The sequence below is a fragment of the Actinia tenebrosa genome, unplaced genomic scaffold (assembly GCF_029948245.1).
Source record: "Actinia tenebrosa isolate PJP-AT-01 unplaced genomic scaffold, QUT_ActTen_1.0 PGA_scaffold12__29_contigs__length_12842862, whole genome shotgun sequence".
NCBI classification, from domain to species: Eukaryota; Metazoa; Cnidaria; class Anthozoa; order Actiniaria; family Actiniidae; genus Actinia; species Actinia tenebrosa.
In genome coordinates, this window is record NW_028292572.1 from 1,573,093 (window position 1) to 1,597,192 (window position 24,100).

General features: G+C 37.3%; 3 protein-coding genes across 7 annotated transcripts; 2 read left to right on the top strand and 1 right to left on the bottom strand.

Annotated features, from left to right (window-relative positions):
* Positions 1-297: 297 nt before the first annotated feature.
* Positions 298-2,747, bottom strand: LOC116291278 (cyclin-J-like). The gene is made up of 4 exons (XM_031698435.2): positions 2,086-2,747; positions 1,688-1,972; positions 1,111-1,270; positions 298-681 (listed from the first exon to the last, which is right to left on the bottom strand). The coding sequence occupies exons 1-4, from the start codon at positions 2,360-2,362 to the stop codon at positions 627-629; spliced, it is 777 nt and encodes a 258-aa protein (XP_031554295.1). The 5' UTR covers positions 2,363-2,747; the 3' UTR covers positions 298-626.
* On the top strand, positions 1,968-20,673 carry LOC116291279 (major vault protein). 5 transcript variants are annotated; one of them, XM_031698436.2, is made up of 30 exons: positions 2,793-2,919; positions 3,693-3,826; positions 4,207-4,273; positions 4,768-4,822; positions 5,376-5,533; positions 5,715-5,806; positions 6,225-6,294; positions 6,924-7,018; positions 7,495-7,561; positions 8,418-8,559; positions 8,778-8,879; positions 10,001-10,091; positions 10,859-10,919; positions 11,367-11,461; positions 11,980-12,064; positions 12,483-12,539; positions 12,944-12,994; positions 13,079-13,124; positions 13,651-13,730; positions 14,048-14,107; positions 14,649-14,727; positions 15,830-15,972; positions 16,650-16,750; positions 17,015-17,105; positions 17,241-17,330; positions 18,001-18,046; positions 18,140-18,204; positions 18,441-18,521; positions 18,864-18,944; positions 19,251-20,673. In XM_031698436.2, exons 1-30 carry the CDS (start codon positions 2,866-2,868, stop codon positions 19,362-19,364), a joined length of 2,553 nt encoding a protein of 850 aa, XP_031554296.2. In that variant the 5' UTR covers positions 2,793-2,865; the 3' UTR covers positions 19,365-20,673. The 5 variants fall into 5 exon arrangements, 3 of the variants coding, with proteins under 3 accessions (XP_088884281.1, XP_031554296.2, XP_088884280.1); XM_089028154.1 differs by lacking the exon at positions 17,241-17,330; XR_016119429.1 differs by lacking the exons at positions 18,864-18,944; positions 19,251-20,673 and adding an exon at positions 1,968-1,985 and having other exon boundaries at positions 17,241-18,046; positions 18,441-18,479.
* A 399-nt stretch (positions 20,674-21,072) lies between these two features.
* On the top strand, positions 21,073-24,073 carry LOC116291293 (uncharacterized). Its single transcript, XM_031698456.2, has 3 exons — positions 21,073-21,676; positions 22,806-22,953; positions 23,070-24,073. The coding sequence occupies exons 1-3, from the start codon at positions 21,295-21,297 to the stop codon at positions 23,221-23,223; spliced, it is 684 nt and encodes a 227-aa protein (XP_031554316.1). The 5' UTR covers positions 21,073-21,294; the 3' UTR covers positions 23,224-24,073.
* Positions 24,074-24,100: the final 27 nt, after the last annotated feature.

The following is a 24,100-nucleotide window of genomic DNA, read 5'->3' on the forward strand; positions in this document are numbered from 1 at the left end:
AATTACTCGATTGTGATTGGACAAATGAAGTACAATAAAATCCAAAATTTTACTCCGTAGAGTCCCTAGTAGGCTCAGTTTTGTTGAGTGTATTATAAACAAAAAATCGCACAATTTTCTCGTACAATTCTGAATTTATAGACACTCGTGATGTTTTGAAGGTTCTCAAATTGAACTTGCCTAGGGCTCGTCCAATTTTGAAAACTTTCAAAACATCACTCATACCTATAAATTTTGAATTGTACTCAAGATTGTGCAATTTCCTATATGAAGACAAAACACTTCATGTTGATCACTTTCAATTTATTATCTCTTAGTAAGAGTATAGTTATAAATTTTGATTATGTCCATGTTTGGTCGTGCCTGAAGCATTCTTTCTTGCATACTGAACTTAAACACTTAGTTGAACTATAATTGGATTTGCAAGGTTTAGTTTTAGGCATTTGCTCAGTAGATTTTTTGAATGACTTTTGATACAAATTATTAATATTTTCTTTCTCTGCACTGTGAAATTTTTGGGTGTTGTCGCAGACTGCCATTGCACACTGCCAGAGAGTGTGCATTCTACACCTGGTTAACAAGTAACTTCAAATCTCTCATCATCAATTTTTTTGACCATTTCCCTTTCATCCTTTTGCATTTTTATTTTTCTGTTGAGCCTTCTTGTCTGCTTCATGGGCCCTGAAATTGTAATGGTAAAGTGTTTAAACTTGTAGAGTGCCATCTTAAAAACAAAACATTTCAAGTTGGGACAATAGTCTCTTCACAGTTCCCTGTGCCATCTTCAAAAGCAATTGTGCCTGTGCATCGAAGCGTGGATGGCAGTGACATTGCAATGATAGAGACCTATTTTAACATTTTGAGTTGGACAATTATTCACATGCCATTATCATTGCAAGGTCACCACTATCCCCAGGATGGATACCTTTCAAGATGGCATAGGGAACTGTGAAGGGGAATATTAGACAACAGATGTTTGGCCTAAAATCATGGTTAATACACATCAATTGGCAATGCATCTTTTTCCTTAGGAAATAATTTCTCCCTCACTTAAATAGCATTCATTGTGCCATGCCTAACTAAAATTTTCATTCAACAGTAGTAACATACTTCAACATGATTTCTGTACAAGGTGCTATTTTCTCCCAGGAATAGTTTGTAACTTTTTCCAGATGTGTTGTCCAGGAAGGTGAGAGTTTTAGACATATCCTTGAAGCAGCTATTGCAGACGAGGTGATGAGTGAAGGTGCAAAAGACAGAAAAATGTGGTCTGAAAGTGAAGAAAGTTTTGTCAGTTTGTTTCCACTGAAGTGGCTTTTTGCAACTTCAAAGTCAGTCTAAGCTAGTATTTTCTTTTTTGCTAGACAGAAGCATGTCTTGCACAACAATTTAATATCATGTCTATCAGACAGATCTTAGATAGGGCATGAATAATAGACTAAATCGTTCGTTTATTGTGTTATGTTATGTGGAGCAAGGAAAACAAGGCAATTTATTCCCCCAGGAGAATTGAAGAAAGTATTTTCCATTTTCTTTAAAACTGGACCACTTTTCTTAAACACTGTCAGCAAATGATGGCTACCAGTCTGAGAGGTGATAGTAGATTGTACTACTTGTACACCATCTATGATTCCTTTATTACAATATTTTCAGAACTACTTATCAGCCTAACTTTGAACATACAAACCTTGTAGTGAGATTTCCAGGAAATAATGGACATATTTTCTCATGTATGTGGTTATCCTAGATGTATCCACTAGAACAATTCCATTCTCACCATCCAGGTCCATCAGTGCCCTTGCTAGGTAATACTCCATAAAGTGCACAGGTGTGGGTAAGTCGATGTTCCATTTAAAGAAATTAAGCAACAATAATTCCATCTGATGGTATTCTGCTTGCTTGAAGATATCATTGACAAACTTATTCAAGGTTGCAATTGTTGGAATCTTATCTTCATTTTCTTCAAACTTCGCTGGAGACATAAGGTAGAATCCCCTTTTTAATTTGCACTATTATTTATTAATATAAGGTGGCTAGGAATAAAGTGTAAATTTGAGTAAAAATATATGATATTTAATTAATTACCTGCCAACAACATGCAAGAAAGTGCAAGCAGGTGAAGCTGAGATTCCTGAATGATAAACTTATCCATAAAGAAATCCATGTAGCAAACAGCTAAATGAAGCACTCCGTGTGAAGAGTCAATCTTCTCGCAAATTATCGCGAGCCAGTCCACAAGGAAACGTCGAACTTTGAGCTGAGGTGAAGCAGCCATGAAATTTGGAAGGCGTGCTTCTTTATCTCTTAAAACTTGGTTTATATCCACTGCTAGCGACGACTGCTTCCAATCTTTTTCAACCATTTTGTTAGGATTATAATTGAAGCAGTGTATGCTGTGTAGAAAGTCGCAAAAAGCGGGCTAAAATTGAAGTTTGTCTAAGAGAAAGCCTGGCTTATGTTCAGTTCATTTTGCTGTGCTTTGCAGTCTGACTTTTTTTTGGATTTCGCGGGAAATATATAATTATGCATGATGACCTTATTTGGAATCGCTCTCTGACACGTGACACTTGCACTCTTCTGAGAAATCTTATCTAAACTTCAAAATAATCACAAAATACATTTTCTAAAGAAAAAAACCCCATAAGATGAATAAAATGGATATACGTTTTTTTCTCTTTAAAAAATATTGTTTTTTACTAATTATTTAATTTTTGGCTGAATATTTGTAGTTACCAGTCTCCTCTCGGCAATCAATCCCATCATGCCAAGCACTTATAATATTATTTTTAAAGTCCAAGGTTTGGAGGAGGAAGTTGGTGCTAACAAATACTTTACGGACGTTTTAAACTCATTCCCCCCAAGAAGATGAACAATATAGTTCGCATACAACCATTGCAGTATATCCATGTGCAAGATTTGGTTAGTGTGTTGAGATAAACACTTTTAAGCGCTTATGAAGGCGACCGCGATCTGCTGCTAGTGTTTGTATGGATGGGTCAATCGAACTAAGCTTCAGCTTAATGGGCGTTTTTAGTTTATTTTCCTGCTTTGTAGCTGCATTGAAAGCTCGTCGTTATGGAAGTTTTAGGTACCGCCACCAAGTGCCAAATATCACGGGATCGAAAACAGCTGTTTTATAGCACCTTTTAAAGTTTTACTAACTTTAAAAACTAGAGGTTCAATAAATTTTATATGCATAAACTGATGTTTGTCACCGGGTGTCAGCATGAGAAGCTTTTGCTAACTCCTTGATTCTAGGCTGATTTATCTCATTCGATCTCATTCTTTTGTTAGAAAGAGGTTATACCAGACGAAGTTAGGTCTATCAGCAGAAAAAAAGCTTTCAATTATAAATAACACCAGTTTTCCGGCTTTTACACATACTTTGAAATAATTATTGATGGGTTGCAAGTATTCTCAAGAGAGTTAAAAGACAAAAACATGGCGGCCGTTTTGGCACCGTTTACAATGGATACTAATAAGAAATCTTTAGTTTAATGGCACCAACGCTCCCCCAAAGGCGTAACTTACAATCAAAGAACACGAAAAACATTGTACTTCTACCTTATTTTACTCATTTGGATTTGTGTACTTGCCACAAAGTGACACATGAAACCATACAACTCAATTTAATAACTAAACTGACTAACATTAATGGTAATCTTATTGATAAATTTCAAATCATTTTTCAGAATACCAATATTACGGTTGTGGAGGTTGGACCCAAAAGCTTGATTCTTCAAGATAACCATGTACTTGTGTCAGATCCATGTCCTTTTATCGTAGTCCCTCCTGGTCACTATTGCACCATTGAAAATCCTGTCAAGTAAGGCAACTCTAAAGAGCATGTCTTTTTATAACCTGCATACAGCAACCCTCTGATTGGGGGGAATTGAAGCCCCAAATTTGCGACGTCTGGGTTTTTGCCTTCTGTCACTAGAAAACTATTGACTTGGATGATTTCAAATTTGATGTATAGAAGCCAAAACCTGCTTTAATGTGCTCCATATAGTTTAGTCTGTATTTTACAAAAATAAAAGAGACTATCTTGTTTATAAGAAAATAATCAATCCCTCAATATTACCCTCCCCCTCCCCCTCCCCCCACCCCCACCCCAGCCAACCCACACATCGTTTTTAATTTGAGATGTCTATATATGACTATATTTTTAATGATGTAAGACTATTATTGATTTTTATTTGAAAGGAAGCCATACGAGCCTGGTCAACAATGTGATTTACAGCATGGATACAGAGAAATTAGGTTCCATAAGGTTAGATATTAAACCAAGGAAATGGGAAATATATTGATAAATCGATAAGAATGACCCATTTAGTTAAACAATATCAATCCACCCATACCTACCCACCTATCAATCAACCCATACCTACCCACCTATCAAACCAACCATACTTACCCACCTATCAATCCACCCATACCTATCCACCTATCAATCCACCCATACCTACCCACCTATCAATCAACCCATATCTACCCATACCTACCAAACTATCAATCTAGCCATACCTACTCACCTATCAATCTACCCATATCTACCCACCTATCAACCCACCCATACCTACCCACCTATCAATCCACCCATACCTACCCACCTATCAATCCACCCATACCTACCCACCTATCAATCCACCCATACCTACCCACCTATCATTCCACCCATACCTACCCACCTATCAATCCATCCAAGCAAAGAACTTCCCAAAACTGCAAATGCTATGTTTTTCATGTTGTAAATATAATTTTTAGGAACCATTTCCTCTTTATCCTGGCGAAGTAATGGTTGGTGTTCGAGATCCAAAAGGTAAAACATTGGTAGATGTACATGTAGAAGAAGGGAGGAGAAAGACCAACCCCATTTGGTTTTCTACGCTTCCATGTCACTAAATCTCCCAATAAAAAAAATTCTGTACGAGCTGTCATTGGAAGAAGCCCTCTCTAATTCAAACCATATGCATTATCCCCTTCAAAATAAATCATCCTATTTTTACTGGGAATGATTAATTCTTTGTTTGATAGTAATTCAGCTATATTGCAAAAAACTTTTTCAGGGGAGAGAATGTGTCCCAAAATGAAAAGTTCTATATTCCCAGAGCTTTCAATATTTTTTGGAGTAAGTGGTTATTCCAAAATAGTAGGGGGCAATGAATGGAATTTTAGACCCCTTTTTTATTAATTATGTGTACTATTAAGTTGAAAAGAGCTGGCAGTTTAGGCAGAAGTATCCGGCGATAAATCGCCGGTTGACGCCTTCTATTGAAAGCTCTGATTCCTAAGCATTATTTAATCTGACAGTGACTTCAATGCATTAATTATTTATTTACTTAATAATTTTACCTAACGCGCTTCACTTCTAGCATACCAAAGAGGGATTAAGAAATTGCCAGTCATAGGACCAAACCAAGCAATAAGGCTAGAAGCAATGATTGATCACAAAGATGGCGACATAGACCGACTAGCAGGAGACATGTGGCAACTTGATGGACCAATAACCTATTACCCAACTCCTTTTGCTGTAAGTTATTGATTATTGGTAACACAATGTGACTCGCTCTTAGCTTGCTTCATGTGTGGCCAGATAGGGCATTAAAATTGTGAAGGAGCCAGGAGGACTGATTTTGGCACTAATGTGCCATAAGCTAGAAGCTTGAGACTTTAATAAAGTTTATTATTATTATTTATTATTATTAATGCAGGAGATACAAAGCACTATCAATGCCAACATCATTCATCCTGGACAGGCACTAAATCTATCAGCCATACAAGATCTTGTTGACAAGAAAGGAAAGTTAGTATCCAAACTAGTTATTTTATAATAATGAGTTTCTGGAAAATCATACAAATTATTTCTATAATTTTCCAAAAACTCAAAGAACATGGCAGTCTTTTTTTTTTGGGTAGGGCTTAGCATTTAAAGACAATTTGGTGCCTCAGGACCTGTATGCATGCCATTCTTTTCAGTACTGGCCATCTCATAGCACTTGTGAGTTGCCCATTCGAATTTGATTTTTCACTGCCAACAATCAAAAATATAGCATGCAGTCATTATCTATACCATCTGAGCTCATGTAATATTAAATACTGCTAATATAGACGAGGGTTGCTCAAATGCCCCCTAGGCAACCAAATAGTGGATGTATTCTCAGGTCACATGTATAAGAGAGATATGAATCTTGAACTAATATTAATACTTCAATTGAATTTAGGAAACGTGTTACTGGGGAAGAGTGGCTGGTCAGAGAACCCGGAGCATACCTTCCTGGAATCTATGAAGAGGTGATGAATGACATACATTAATTCCTTTAATATATACTGCCAATAATTATTCTCATTTTACAAACACCCCAATATTACAGACACCTCGCTTCTCTGGGCATTAACAAAATTCCAACAAGAAAATACTGATAAAGAAATGAGACTGTAATTAACTAGCCCTTGCCATATTGCGCACGTAGATGCTTGGTATTACAGACACCAAGTGACTATCCCGAAGGTGTTTGCTTTATTTAACAAGAGTTGACTGTACTGTACAAAGACTTATTAAGTACAATGCAGCCCTGTTATCTCACACCTTCTGGGGTGGGTTAAACCTCCCCAGGATCGAGGAGAGGAAAAGGTTCAAAATATTTTTTTGGGGGAGGAGGGTCAAGTTATCAGATGATGAAGTCATAATAGGATAATACTGTCAGCCTCAAGTTCAAGTTAACAGAAAGTTTTGTGATATCCATGATTTGAGATAACAGGATTCCACTGTTTGTTCACTTAATAATAACAATAATGATGATAATCATAATCATCATCATCATCATCATAAATACATATTTTACCAGGGTAGGCTCATCAGCAAAGCTGTTATCTAGGAGGGCCCTTACGTATATATTTGAGCAAATGTTTTGATCTTTCAGGTTAAAGGTTTAGCAAAAGCACATACATTAACACAAGGTGTGGCATTACACATGAGAGCAAAGACCACCTGCATTGATGCACTGGGAAAAAAAAGGTTTGTGATTAGGCTGCAAACAGTCCCTCTATTTTCCTTGGTCACTGTCCGTCTGTCTGTCCATGTCAATTAGCAGAGGAAGATTGGTTATGAGTCAAAAGTCCCTTTGGGGACTTTCATCCTTCCCTCCCCAGCCCCCTCCCCCAGGGACTTTTGACTCGTAACCAATCTTCCTTGGCTAATTGACACGGACAGACAGATAGACAACGGAAATAGAGGGACTGCTCGCAGTCTAGTACATGATGTGTAGTTTTTCCTATTGAAAATTCACTAGTAGACTATTCTCTACTTTTTTATACATTTTGTCAGGAATTCTCAGGTGACACGTGCGGGCTACTAAGTAATGAGATTCAGGCTAAAATAAGTGTGTGATACATAAAAATAGCATGCGTGATTCATAAATTATTGGTTTACAGTTTATGTGGCTTGTACTTGATGCGTGAATTTTAGGAATATTGATGATTGAAATTTTCTAGGTATGCTGGGGATGAATGGCTAGTTACCATAGATGATGTGGAATCATATATACCAGAAGTTTCTGAGGTAAATAAAATAGATAAGTCTAATTGTTTTGAATCTGAGGTAAAAAAAAAGATAAATCTACTTGTAGTTATTGGAACGAGGCTGTTACTTAGGAAAACGAAAGTTCTGAGCAATCTTCTTGTACTCCATATGATCCTTCTATCCCTTACTCCTCAAAGCCCACCCCCCCTCCCTTCATAGGAAAGACTAACCATTGTGTAGTTCCAGAAATTATCCATATCCACCCATACCAATCCATACCAATCCCAGCGAGGTCGGAAATTAATTTTTCCGAATTTAATTCCAAGGGCTTTCGCCCGGAATAACCTCGTTCCCAAGCACTACAACTTACCTATATTATCTTCTACTATTTCATTAGTGCCACGCGGTCCACATACTCTCTTCTTTGCATCATACAGTAATTACCGCGACCTAACATCTATTTCACCCCGGCCTGCTCTCAGTCTGACCTCTAGCTCAGCTGGTAGAGCATCGGTAGTACAGTTCCGAAGGTCGTGGGTTCGAATCCCAGCGAGGTCGGAAATTAATTTTTCCGAATTTAATTCCAAGGGCTTTCGCCCGGAATAACCTCGTTCCCAAGCACTACAACTTACCTATATTATCTACATACCCACCCCACAGAGGAGTTTGGAATTTCCAAAGAGTGGGGGAGTCAGAGAAAGAACAAAAACTACAGAGTTTGTATGGAAGAAAATTGGAATTTCTGGGGCCGGGTAGGGGAGTGTCTTTAAAAAATTCTTCCGTGAGGGGGGTATGGATAATTTTTGGAACTACACATTCCTGATTCCCATGTTTCCATATAATATCCTCCTAGAATCTTGTGCAAGCACATAATATTGATTCATTTTTATCCTAGGAACTTGTAAAAGAAGTTGATATGGCTGTTTTATCTAAGGATGAGTATTGTGTTGTACTGGACCCCATTGACAGCAAGGGGAGAAACCAACTGGGAATAAGAGAACTGCGGAAAGGTGTTGCCAGCTTCTTTCTACACCCTGGTATGGAGAAAACAAATAAGAAAAATTTTATTAGTAAGAGGGAGAGGGATTGTGTAAATTTTGCATGCTTAGTATGTATAAAATTTGAAATTTCCTCAAACCACGCAATTTTATGTGATACCAACTTTACCAACCCCTCCCTCTAATTGTCCTGATTGTCTTTAAAAGCAACCCATTTTTCTAATGTATTAAATATGATTCATCAATTGTTTTTGCAGGAGAGAGATTACAGAGTGGAATTCAGAAGGCACACCTGCTTGAAGCTGATGAAGCTTTAGTCTTATCTGCTACTGATAAGTTTGTTGATGACTCTCTCTCAAGTAAGGATTCTCTTCAAAAATATGCCATTGGATTACTTAGAATAAATTACACATACATGACTGTATCACAGGAAAAAAACCCTGGATTCCCAGATTGGGAATTTTTTGGGAATTTCCTTGAATTCCCAACGAATTCCCATCCAATTCCCAGAGAGAACGAAATTGGGAACATGGCACTGATTCCCAATGTTAGTTTGTTGGGAATTTTATTTTTCTATTGGGTATTAGAAGGAAATTCCCAACAATAAATCCCAACGTTGGTGTTCAAATTGGGAATTCAAGGAAATTCCCAACAATTCCCAATTTGGGAATCTGGTTTTTTCCCCTGTGTATGGGGAATTCGAACCTCCAAATTGCATTTAAATCTACAAAGCTTTCGCTGTTGTATCACAGCGTGGGACAATCACAACAGAGCTATGCTCCAAACTAAGTGAAAGCCCAAGGGTCGAATTAGAATTTAGAAGTTGATTTTTGAGGAGGGAGGAAAACTGGAGAACCCGGAGAAAAACCCTCGAAGCAAAGGAGAGAACCAACAAACAACTCTACTCACTATGACATTGAGATCAGCAGGACTCAAACTTGGGCCGCATTGGTGAGAGGGGGCGCATTAACAGAGCACACCACGCCTTACACCCATTTTTATTATGTCTTATGACCACAACCCAAGATGTTAGGGTGCTGTCAATCAAAAAATTTACTTGCTCCGATGACTGGAAATTTTATTGACAGAAACCAAATAAAATATAGTCTCAGTCTCCAGGACTATATGGAAAACTCCTTGAAAATTTTTATTATTACAAAGAGTTCTAGAATAGCCACCTTTTGATATTCTGGTTGAGTGATCAAGCACAAAACAATCTGAGTCGATGCTCCTCAGTGGAAAATAATAGCATAATTGATAAAATATTCTTTTGTTTCCCCAGAGCCTCGACTAGGATCGTTTCGTGCTTGATCACTCAACCAGAATATTGAAAGCTGGCTATTCTTCTTGTCATAGCTGACACTTGAATGGCTATGCATTCATAATAATAATTATTATTGTGAACGTTCACTTCTCTTAATTTTTTAACTGTATATTGATTGATTGATAAGTTGACAGTGTGTATGGAATATTTCTACAGAAAAGGTTGAGAGGCATCCAGGTGATCGATGGATGATTCTGGGACCAGTATCTTATATTCCACCCATCCAAGTGAAAGTGGTTACTAAAAGGTAATAAAAAATATACTCCACAATTGCAACAGATATTTAATAGAAAACTCATTTTTATTACTGCACTTTTCCACATTCTGCGAACTCAGACTTTCCATCAGATTGTTGTAAAATGGGTTTTCAGTGCCGCCAGACAAGAACATAAGAGGTACCCAGTGATTATTTTTGATTGACAGCAGCAAAAAAACAAAATTCCAGGTGCAGCTTGTGACTACCAAGTTTGCAGAATATCGAAAACTGCAGTAAGCCCAGAAAAACTGCCGCCTTCCAGTTAGCTCATTTGGTAAGAGCGTCGGTCTGTTGTGTTGAACGGTCTCAGGGTCTCAAAATAACTGAGGAGAAGGTGCTCCTTTGTAATTACACCTGCAAATGGTTAGACCTTCAAATCTTCGCAGACAAGGACTGTAGGCCCCATCTGTCTTCACTATATAACCCTGTATAAGGCAGACGTAAAAGATCCACTGAAGACGCTGGTGACGACCATCTTCAGTGCCCGTGCTAAAACTCTACAGGGCCCACTGTAATTGGCATAAAAGCTGTTGTGGTGTCTCTGCCCTCATGGGGAAAAGTTAATAAAGTAAATCAAAAAGTCTTTAGCCTGATTATTAATGAACGCACAACTTGAACAATATTAATTTGAAATTCCACGACCTTAACTGAAACACATGAATATTATTTGCAAAGTTGAGGCTAACCCTGCGCAACAGTGAACTCAACTGGAGTACTAAGTTGTGTTTAATGAAATATGTTTTTAATATTTTGAACAGGAAGGCAATACCTCTAAATGAAAATGAAGGCTTATATGTGAGAGACATAAGAAGTGGTGAGGTAAGTTTTACTTCATACACAAAATTAAGTGAGTTTAGCACTCGTAGATTGTGTATGGCTGTGCTGTGCCATAATTGTGACGGTACCTTGTTTGAGCATTTTGATTGGATGAAAAGTGTTCTCACTCACTGTGATTGGTTCAAAGACAATGTGTGGCAAAAATTGGAACTTGTCCAGTCAAATCTTTGCCTTGCTAGCCACTTTGACCAGTAATCTTGAACCATAAAGCAGGCACGACTGAGCTAAAACTAATTTGGCCAGTCCTCATTCCTGGCCACTGACCAGACTGGCAATGTACATTTGTCTCCTAATGTATAACTGTTAAACAAAGAAATGATACTCTTGGAATTTCATGATAAAGGGTCAGAAACAGAAAAAAATATAACACCCAAGGTAAGGAGGCCTATTAAACTAACAGTATATATGATGTACGTTAACTTGATTTAGGTTCGCTCTGTCATGGGACCTCAGTCTTACCTCCTCAATGCCTATGAAGAACTCTGGTCCAAGGAGCTGCCAGATAATGTAGAACTTATCCTCAAGTAAGAATTCATTATATTTAATTCATTGTTCCATTTCAATTCCCATTTGTTTTTATTTTTCATCTTTTCCCAAATGCATCTTGTGCATCAGTATATATTATCGTATTATTCAACTTTTTTATTTTAAGTTATTCAAATTTCTCTGCGTCTGACGTCATTTAAAGTCGTTTCTTTTATGGCGACTGACCAGAGCAACGAAATCATGCGAAAAATGAATTCAGATAATAATCATCTTATTATGGTTCTATTATGCATTTTATAAACTTAGAATAAAAAAAATCATTCTGCCTCCGAAAACATTAGCAAATGTATTTCAATCTCTGTTGTGACCCTGACTGAACTTAAAACGATTAATGTATTATCTGCAGGAAAACCTATAGAAAATATATTTATCATATGAAGTTTGATATTAGGGATTGGCTGAAGGCACTAAACCAATCAGAAATTGGATAGTGAGTAAAATGCATAATGATCAATAGTATTAGTGTAGTAATACATTTTCTCTGGTGGTGTATCAGGAAGGGAGGTGGCCATGGAACAGAGGACATCAGAAAAATGGCCTACTTTGACTCTTCGGTCGATCCAAATCTGATGAGTGCACAGGTAAGTGTGAGAGTGGAATGATACGAGCAAACCGTGCAGTGGGAAGTATATGGTACTCTGACAACGTGTACGCAGAACGACATGCTTGAGCCTCACCGAAATGCACGGCTTTCCATGCATTCTGTCAGTAAATTGGCATGTAGTCACGGCTACTGTATTATCTATGTAACAGCTGTCCAAGGTTTCTAGTTGAGCTGAGTGGCTCATTTTTTACACGACTTGAAGTTGTGAAAGGCCCATTTGGCCCTCTTCTTCAGTCGTTTCATATAAGGCTCGTAATTTACCTATTACGCATGTTCTTATATGATTTCCGAGCCCATCCCACCTCATCTCTTATGTAACAGCTAGTAGGACTACGAATTTGCCTCATTGTATTGCCTTATTGTATTGCATTATCGATAAATATATTTATGACTAGGGTAGAGACAAGACGCGTGTTATCGTCTATCGTTGTCCTGGAAACACAGCAGTACAGGTAACGAACTTTCATATCACTACCTAATTTCTTCTGTCTTTTTCTAAACCCTGCTAGGTGAATAATCACTATTAGTAAAGGAATTGGGAAATCTGCTACATAAACTTATGAGTAGGCTTGCAATCCTTCCGGGGGGTGTGACACCTTCCCGGAGGAGTGTGGCACTCCCAGTTTCTGGAAATAGGCACTCGTTGATAAGTCTGCAGGACGCTCTCCCAGTTTTGGATGGAAGTAGTCAAGACGTTTCTCTGGCCTTACTTCAGTCTTCTAAAACCATCCAAGGCCGGATATGACAAATATCGATACTACTAAGATGGCGAAAAAGACACTGATCCCATCCAAGAAGTTTCTATATGGATGCTGTTCATTCATTGTTCTAATATTGTTTCTTCCTTATTCTCCAGGTGAATGATCACAAAAAAGCAACTGCAAGAGTAATCTTTGGACCTGACTTGGTAAGAATACATTCAGCAAGCGGTAACTATACTTCATGTTTTGTTTTTATACTAAACATGAAACCTTTATCTCTTCTTTTTCAGGTTATTCTTGGCCCCCATGAAAATTTCAACGTCCTCAGCTTGAGTGGTGAGAGTTTATCGTTTTATTATAGACAATCCTATGATCTGTTATCTTGCCTTTTTTCATCCAGACTTGATTCGGTCGAGTTGGGGATTTACGCTACTAGACGCACTGAAAATATGCCACTAGGGGCATTAAGACTCCACTACGCGCGATTGGGACAAACCGGAGAAGGGTATGACCTGCCCCACCCAGGTTCTGGGTATGCTTTACATTGAATTTACATTTGAATTGAGCAAGAATTTATTCCTACGATTGGTGGCATGCATCCTATCCCATGAAAATAAAAGGACAAAAAAGGTTGCCGCCATGTTGGTTGACATTACACCAGGACAACAAGACCACAATCTTTTGTCAATCCAAAATGGCGGCTATGACGTCATATATCCCAAGAAAGTCGGATCACTTAGATCACGATTAAGTACTAAGTGCCCCCTTGAGAGCTGATGTTTTCTAAATAACGATTTAAAAATCATTTTATTGTTTCGTTCCCCTCTAATGAGCGCTTCTAAGTATTTTTTCAATGTTTCAGCTGGTAAGCCAAAGAAACCCAACGCCTTACAGACCATCTGTTTGCTGCTTGGACCAGACTTCATCACAGACGTATTCGAGGTTGGTCAATTTTTTCAGACCTTTCAACAACTGACTTCAGCAGACCTCCTTTACCTTGGGCGTAAGGTTTTCCCGTTTCAGACCACGTGTCGACAATCTCTAGAGAATAAGATTCTTTGTTTAAGTTGTCTCGATATTCATGTGTCTTCTCGTGCGAACAAAGAAATCATACTCTAGAGAATGACACGTGGTCTGAAATGGAAAAAAACAGGACACTCATGGTAAAGAAGTCTACTTATAGTCCATTTTATTGTAGTCTGACCTAAATGAATGAATGTTCATGGTGCTCAGTCTATTTGTTTTTTACTCATATATAGGTGGAGACATCGGATCATGCGCGCCTGATGATAAAGATCGCTATGAATAACTATTTCGATGTAAGTATTGGGGGGGGGGGGGGGTGTCTTAAAAGGAAAAGATTAGGATGATGTGAGTTGTAAATGCACGGACTCTCGCCGCTTGGCGCTGGGTTTCATCCAGATATACCCGTCATCATATGAGGGTAAAGTTGATTATCATCCAAATATTTTTTGTGGTTTTAATTGGCCGGTATTACTGCAAATATCTGCCTACGAATAATATTCTGCTCATGCGCATTACGATGCAAAGCAGTTTCGTTGCAAATAAGATGCCGAAGGCAAATATTTTGCTCGACCACATCCAATGATTGCTAATTGTAGGATCTTTCCTGCGCTTTGAGCGTTTTCTCATGGTTCGCCGGTTTTTCCTTCCTCTACAAAAATCACCTAAATTGCAATTCGATCAAGCGTCGATGCTTTAGTCGTGAGCGTCTGGCTCTGATAAAGCAATCATCACCTCTGTGATAGTGACCGATAATAAATTGCATTTTTGCAAAATGTTCACAGCAATTTTTTACTGCCTTTTCTTACCTCACAAGCATTGATTTTCTCCTCCAAGGTCGACCGTACAGATCCCGAGTCTGTTCAAGCCATTTTCGCTGTTCCGGACTTCATTGGTTTCGTTTGCAAGAATGTTGGTAAGTAAGTTTGGATGATTGTTGACAACACGCTAATTTTGATTGAGAAGTTTACGTAGTCTCCTACGCAGCCGCAGTGTCGTCACGCAACGCTCACTACCCTAAGTAGCTTTTTAAGGGCGTGATCGTGGCGTGACGACACTAATAGCGGCTGTGTAGGAGACTAAAGTGTACGCTGTGTTTCAGTTTACGGTCAAAACGGCTCAAGTTTACCCCCTAGGTTCCATTAATGGTTAATCCATTTAAATCTTTCCGAGAATACAAAGACTCAGGATTCGCCAGAGGCGCCTTCACATGCTTTTAGTTCGACCCCATTAAGCTACTGTTCTACTTTGCGGTGGTGATTAGCAATACAAGTTGTTTTTTTTATTTTTAATGGAAAGTTAGAGTCCAATTTAAGGGTCTTGAAATCCTGATGTCAGAGCTTTCCTTTGCTAGAGCGGTTTGCATATTAGTGCATGAAAAACATGCGGCAATAAATTAGAGCACGTATACGGTACGGCATGACATAACATTGAAATGGCTTTCTATTGTTTGTATATAAAGCTCAGGTCAAACGTCGAACTTCACATGAGCCGAACCTAATTGAAACAACGGACAATAAGGCGGTCTTTTTTGGTGTCATTAGGTTCGGCTCATGTGAAGTTTGACCTTAGCCTTATTCAACCACGTAGTTACTGATAGGGTAGCATGTGGTACGGCTACGAAATTCCCGCATCGTTTCCAACAAAAGCAGCCCTCCTGATAATGTATCTGTTCTGTTCTAGATCCACGCGGTTCACTTATACCTTATGCGAAATTGATTTGTTTAATGCAAAAAGTTCCCTTCACAGTTTCCTTCACAGTTTCCTGCGCCATCTTGAAAGGTAGCCGCGTGCCCTTGCATCGAAGCGAGACGAACGGTTAGCTTGCAATGATAAAGATCTTTTTTAACACCTTGAACAATTATTCACTCTATCATTGCAAGCCCAACGTTCGTCTCGCTTCGATGCAAGGGCATGCAGCTACCTTTCAAGATGGCGCAGGAAACTGTGAACGGGACTATTCAGCTATATGCACTTTATTTTTCTTATTTTTTCTTTTCTTTTTCTTTTTTTCTTAGCGAGTCGTATTCGTGGTAGCGTAGCTCAAGTCCCCTTTGACGAGTTCCATCGATATTCTGTCAGGATCATCAAGAAGGCAGTTTTCGGCGAAGACGAGAAAGGAGACATCAAGACAAAACTGAGCTTTGATGCCAATAACCTAGTAAGAAAAACTGTTTTATTCCCTATGATAATGATTCAGTATTTCTACGGCGTTTCTTTATAAACTGTAGTTCTTGAAAAAATGTAAAGTTATTTCAAAAAAGGTTGAATACTGAATACTGCATCCTGAATAGTGCATTCCAAGAGCGAAGTGCATTGTGGGTCACGGTGACATTGTCTAAAGTAGAATTAATAATAATTATTTATTATATTTTTAGTGTATTCCATCTGACACAATATACTAACTACATGTAGAGAGTTAATTGCTGCATATTTACTTTTTATTTCAAATTAACGAGACCTACAATTACCTTTTGGTCTTGGAATGCACTATTGAGTATGCAGTATTCAGTATTCAATGTTTTTTTAAATACATGTAGCTGTATATGTATTGGAATAATATTAAGTGAGCGCTCCATACGCGTAATATGTCCATAAGTGTTATTTCCTTACTCTAAAGTAAAGCGACGAAGCGCGCTCTTATGCGCAGAAAATTCAGATTTCATTACTACATCCTGTAGTTCCACCAAGAGACCATGGTCCCTGGGTCCATATTTTTCGTAGATTCCGTAGTGTATTTTTTCTATAAACTGGGATTTCCATACTCTTTGTATACCATGGTTTACGTTTATTATCTTTCCAGTAAAATATCGACTGATATTTTCTGTTTTTTTTAAGGTGATCACTAACGTTGATATCCAAAGTATTGAACCAGTTGATCCAAACATGAGAGAGAGTTTGAGCAAATCTGTGCAGATGGCCATCGAAATCTCTACAAAGTAAACACTGACTCTTAATATGTATTTGTTATATGCGATCATGAGCTAGCTGTGATATGACTTTGGAATATTTAAATTATTACACCAACCTACATAAACACGTTAGAAGTAATGATGTAAAGGATCATAGTGGTATTAAAACGTAAGAAGAGAAACAGAATCCACTAGGATATCACTGTTTTTATTGCTATACGCGCTGATTGAGACGAAAGTCGCGACAGAAAAGTGGTAAATAGTTCATGTATTTGTTTTTTGTCGTTGTAGGTCCATCGAAATGTCAGCTGCTCACGAGGCCAAACGAACCGAACAGATTGCTAAAGGACAGCTAGAAAGACAGAAGTTAATCAATGAGAAGGTAGTGATTGACGGAATAGATTGAATGTAGTGTGATGATGATTGCTGCATGATGATGGTGATGACATCATCAACATGTTGGCCTTCTACACATCGTGCATGCCCATACTTATTATTATCGATATTTTTTACCTAGGAAGCCGAAGAAGCTCGTAAGAAGCTTTACGAACTCCAAGCTATTACAGCAGCTGTAGAATCATCGGGACACACAAAAGCTGAGGCTCGAGTAGGTGTTACTAAAAACTTAGCAATAACAATTGGAAGCGCATGGAGCACCAAAAAACGAGCGCGCACGTGTTTTTCCCTTTTTATAGTAGTCACATGCAAAGGACATGGCCCGGTTGTACGAAGCCTGGATAGCGCTATCTAGCTGATAAATCCTTATCCAGTGGATAAGTCGATGCTGTTATCCAATAAATTTATCCATTGAATAATATTTATCCGCCGGATAGCGCTATCCAGGCTTCGTACAACCGGCCCCTGATGAATTATATATTCTTAAAGGCTCGATTACGCGGAGCAATTTTCTATGTAACTTGTCTCGCAAAAGCGTCGCGACACAAGTTGCAAGAGTGTCTACACGGTGCAATGGAGACGCAATCGTTGCCAAAAGTAGAAACGACGGATCCCTGGGATTCCTGTACCTCGCCACAGGAAGCCCAAGGAGCAAAAATACCCAAGGAGATGTCTGCGGAGGAGGCTAATCTCGCAACATTTTTACAAATTGTGCTGTAGGTTACACGCTGCTATGCCCCATGCAACTTTTTTCGCAACGCCGACAAATTGCTCCGTGTGATTGCGCCTCTATACATTCAAGTTATGTTGTCCAGTCAGTGCTGTTTTCATGTAACTTTTGACCATAGTTACTAACTATGTCTTGACGTATTGTTTTTTAGGCTAAGGCAGAGAAGTCGTTGATCGAGGGAGAGAGTGCCATTGAACGTAAGATACAATCATTTGTGAACTTCCTTTTTTTCAATGTGTTTTTTATTTTTTATATCTCGTATATATTTTTTACAACGTCTCTTGTTTCAGTTGCAAAGCTGCGAGCGGAGGCTAACGAGATCAAACTAACTGCCGAGCTACATGCTGATCGAGTTGTAAGTAGCATTAATTGGCAGAACGAAACAACAACAGCACACATCAAGATCAACAACAACAAACATAAGCAGCAGCAACAACAACGACAGCTATAACAACCACCACCACAACCATCTTACCACCACCACCACCACAACAACAACACAACAACAACACAACAACAACACAACAACTAAATTAACGTAAAATCAGTTATTTTTTAATCCGTGTGTTTGACACTTATTTTGACTTTTAGAAACGGGAAGGTGAACTCGATTTTATCAGACAACAAAACCAACTAAAAGTGGAAAAGGCAAAAAAGCTTGCATCGATCCAGGTACATAAATAATATGGGCTAACTAGTTTTTAAAATCTAACATTTTAGCTCAGTTCAGTTAAGGTCTATTATGCATCTCATAAACCATCTATACTACAATAAGATGTATTAAGCTATAACTACACCTTCTCTTCTCATCTTGTATTCTCACAGCAGTGTTTTACTATGAGTAGGCTACCTGTGGACATCCGAAATTTAACCGTAGAAACTGAAACTGAAAATGGTTCTTTTCCGGCCTAGGAAGTAACAGGAGCCCCAAAGACTAGAACCGTGTCCCCGATCAAACCAATGGCTGGATATCAAAAATGTTATATATATATTTATATCTTGAATTTTTTTTAGGTGGAAAAGTTCTCAGCTATGGTGAAATCTATCGGACCAAAGACAATAACGAACATAGCAGAGTCTGATCCAAAATCTCAGGTAACAAAAGAACGATAAATAAAGCAAAGTACTTATATGATTTTCTATATCTGCGAGAAAGGGCCTGGCTGTGCCCGCGCTTGTTAAGAGAATGAAACCTAAGAGAGAGAAAAAAACATGAATATTGATCCTATAATAATTACCCTCTTTTACTAGGGGACCACGTAAAAAAAAACAACAAAAAAAACAAAACGGGTTGGGAAGGAGTCCTACATTTTGTACTTACAATTCACAAAATCCCCACCATAATGCCAAATTCCCTGATTCGGTTCCTTATTCTGGATGTTTTTCACTTGTATTTAACAGATCAGTCTGCTGCACGGCTTGGGCGTGGAAAATGTTCTCATCACTGATGGCGTCACGCCTTTGAACCTATTCCAGTCGTCTCAAGGTTTTGTTCACAATGCTACTAGTCGCTAATTCAGTACCGTATTTATTAGGTAATATACTCCCACTGTCTAACTGCCAGTTATTGGTATAGAGTCTTATGCTTTTATACGATCCTCTGATCCATTCAATTCCAAACTGAGATGCATGTTGAGTCTTTTTATCTAGGGGCACTTGGATGAAAACGCCCCGATTTTTGAAAGTCCGAATAATTGAAGTATTTGAGGATAATATGACTCAATTATAATTATGAAAATATGATTAGTGAAAATTTTAGCCTGGAAGCCACTTGCTATTGAGATAATTTGTGAAGGAAACATGTTGCTTGGGTACTATCTTGGCCATATAGATAAGTTTAACCAAGTTTCAAGTCATTCCCAATTTCTATTGATTTTCATCCAAGTGCTCCTTTAAAAGCATAGGATTTTTAGGAATTCAGTCAATGTAAGTCCTGTGTTCTGTAAACGAGAAGTGTTCGTTTTCTTCTATTTTTACAACTCAGTGCATGACTTTACGAGTCAAAACAGATCAGGAAACTAAAGAGGATCATGAACCATGGTTGAACGGGTAGTCTTTTTTGTAGTGCACATGTCTTTGTTGGGGTTTATCATAGCCTCCTAGGCAGACGTTCTTAGTGTGTCACGCAACGTTATAGGCTTTATCATTGACAGATAATAGCAGCTGTGTGCAGACACCGGTGTGCACGAACAATAGTCCGCCCTAGCCCTGGGGTCATCGTACCTTCATGCATTATAAATTATAATTAAACGGAGACTACACAGTAAAAATGCAAAGTACATTATTAACTTGGAATATCAAGGATTAGCATGAGGATTAAGAAATGTTGAATAATGACTACAGACCGAGATAAAAACAATTTATCGCCAAGAAAGAACATATTTAAAATATGCTTCTCCCAACCTTCCCTTCTCTCCCCTTCACGGCAATCTATAGTTTATTTATCTCTAAAAGTGTCATAATATAAATCATAAAGAAATTTTGTAAACACAAAAGACACTCGTATCAGGAGATTTCCTCCAAGATCATAATCATCGATGTAATCTTCTTTCACTAAAATAATTCACATCACGTAGTTACGTTACTCTGGAAGTTTGTAACGGGGTATAAATCAATAAAGAACAAAAAATCACAAGCAAAACAGCTTAATTTTTCTTGGCATTTTGTTTTAAATTATTCTTTAGATTATTTGTCAATTCTTGTATATTTTTTGCGGGATGTTTTTTTAAGTATACTAATGTTATGACGTTATGAGACTCGAATCTGAAATGGTCATGCAGAGAAAACAAAAAATAGATATCGAAATAAAACGTAATTGATTCAATTTTTGTTTTAATCTTTTTTTCCAAATAATAAGCCATTATCAAGGTTACCGTCTCCAGTCTTCGTGTGCGGGGCATTTTCCGAAATTTTAGAGCTGGTTTAATAGGAAAGAGGTCAATCTAGAAGCCTTGCGACAAGTCGACCACTTTTTTGGACGCGAGAGCAACGAAACAGGGAAAATTTTCTTGTGTACAGTTTACCGTAAATAAATTTTTGAGTAATTTTTGATAATTTTGGATTTTCAGCCTAAGAGACCGTGATCTCTTGTTCAAGCACATTTCTTTTCATGCATAAACGTCAATATTGAATCACATCTGCGTTTAGTTGTGATTGGCTACGGGAAATGTTTGTGGAATGCGTGATTTGAGTCACGCAGGTCAGGAAAGGGTAAACAGCGTTGCACGCCAACGAGTTGTTATTGTGGCTGTAGCTTTTCGATTAGCTACTCCGTCTGAACTTTCTTCTTTTTTTGCTTTCTTTTTCAAAGAAAGAAATCCTTCAGTATGAAGCCTCGAATACACTTGTTCTTGTTTACCTTTTGATTCTCGACCATCTTTGGTAGACTTTGAGCGCGCTTCAGGGCTCATTCATTCTTCGTTTCTTTATATATACCTTCACCAAAATGGTTCCACGTTCTAACCATTTGATCGCAGACGATGTAAGAGGCCTTGTCTTCGATTGCGATGGCACTTTACTCGATACTATGCCTTTACACTGGAGAGCTTGGTGTAGTGTTTGCAAAGACACGGGATTGAATTTCACCAAAGAAGATTTCTATGTCCTTGCTGGCGTTCCCGGCAAGAAGATTATCAGCGTTCTCGCTTTACAACAGGGAAAAATTCTAGACGCTCAAGAAGTCTACGAAAAGAAGAAGAACTATTTCTTATCAGAATTGTCTTCTGTTGGTCCCATTGCATGTGTTTTGAAGTATGTTTACGAAGCCAACCAACGCGGAATCCCTGTAGCCGTGGCATCGGGTAGTTCCAAGAAGCAGGTTGAACAAGGTACGAAATATTTTATATACGAAATGGTTTATATTCCGGATTTATTACGCTTTTTAAAACATAGGATCGAAAATCATCAGTTCATTTACTACTAAATCATATACGAATGGATGTTAATTCTGATTTTATTAAATTGTGAAACAAATTTTCTTTTAGTTTACTGGTCTTAGTTAATATTTTTAGCATGCATTTATTCATGTTGTATTTTTGACAAGGAACATGGCGAGTGGAGAGGTTTTTCTCTTTATTCGCTTACTCCATGTGCCCCATACTACTAAACGTTATCGTTTTCATTCATAAATCCCGCAGTAATGAAGTTCTAAACCATGTTCAAAGTCCACTTTCATCATTCTCCATATCATTCGTTTGGTGTTCAAAGTCCATTTCTGAACAATAGACATCTTTCAGCCGTGAATAATTATACCTTCTTGGCTTAAAATCTCTATTATTTTGGGATTAAACTACCAGAAAATCGCGGTATACTGTTGTAAAAGCCTTTTATATGGGTATAGTTAAAATCGTTCTATTTAAAGCGAAACAAACAAGAAATGATAAGTTGCGTGTTTGAAATGGATTGTTATTTATAATTTGTGACGTGGGAGTTTGGGGGGCGTTGACGGAGGCTTGTTTTGAACATCACGTACCAAAATAATTAATAAAAATATTGGATAAATACACAATTCCTTATTCCTACTCAACTGTAAGACTAATACCTATTTAAATTTAGAATTTCAGCTGAGAAAAAGGGGGAAAATATTCTTAAGATTGATGATTTTTCTTCCAGAATTAATTATAGACATATTCGATTCGCACTATTAATAAAACTTATAATATTCCTTTAAACAATGGTAAAAACTCTTATACCAAGTAAAAATTATACGAAATATTTTTTAAGACAAAATACTGTGATTCTTATACTTAAGAGTGGGTTTTTATATATATTATTTTTGATAAAGTTACATGAGATCATTATTGTCGCTTTTCTTGTCAATACAGCATATTTCTTCCCTCTTATAAAACTCGATGATAGGACTTAATCTTCTGAAATTCTAATTTTGAAAGAAATATTTGTGTATTTTTCGAAATATTGTAAACAAATCGTTAATATATTCAATTTATAATTTTTCAGCTCTGACCAATGCTCGTATACGAGATTTCTTTGACTTTGTACTTGGGAATGAAGACTATGCTCATCACAAACCTAACCCTGAAGTTTATCTGAAAGCAGCAGAACAACTTGGATTAGAACCATCACAGTGTTGGGGATTTGAAGACACGTAAGAAAAATTATATTTTATTTTCCCAAAACAAACTTTGTTATTTTCTATTGCTTATTGAAAAATATGCCATTTTTTTGTGGTGAAGTAATATTTTTAAATATTTTTTATCATAGAGACATTGGGTTAGAATCCATCGAAAGAGCTGGATACGCAAAAGCTATTGACGTAAGATTACTACCAGAATACCCTGAGAAGCGACCCACATTAAATAATGATTCCACAGCCCCTTCAAGTCGAAGACTCAGACGTGCACTAACAGTTGGATAGTAATAGCAATATATTGGTCTTAATTTACCCGTTCTTTTTTTAACCTCAGGATTTATATAATCGTAAGCTTTTTCCAGAGCTAAATATAATGACAATTTTAATGCATGCAGGATATTGTATTCTACGTTTTTAACTTATCTGTGTATTCTCAGCTTCTAGTTGAAAAGAATGTGTTATAACATTTGATTTTATATATTGATATATTTAGCTTATTTACAGATAAATCATTTAAACAATCACATATGATTTTTTTTAAAACAAAATGGGAAACAGCATGAAATCACATCGAAAATATTTCAAAAACAGCATTACAAAATTTACTGAACAATGTAGGAATAATAAATGCTATGTACAAGGCACAATAATAATTCTAGTAAGCCAGAATAATTATATTTTCAACAAATATATTATAGAAATTGAGGTTCATAGTATTTAAGGTATTTCCAGATAAGTCAGACACACTTTGGAAAATAGGTTATGTACTTGGTCTATATTAGAATAGATTCATTAGTTAGGAAAGGAATTTTGTATTACTACGAGTAATGTAACATATATTTGTAGGTGTATTTGTTATTGAAGACAAGCTTTCTAGAGCTATTCATCGTACATCGAGTCTCGGATATAATATATATTTAAGCATACCAAGATATTGCTATTGCTATTGCTATTCCGCACAAACAGTAAGATTGATGTAGTATTATCATTTTCTTTTAAAAAATACATCCTAAGAGTTGGGCTTCATTTTGAAAATATGGGAAGGGAAATGGAACGAAAAATGGGAGCAAAGGGCATTTAATGTTGGATGTCACAAATGGAAAGTTTTGTTAAATAAATTTAAGAGGAAGAAGTATTTTGTGTAGTTTGATTTTATGTGTTT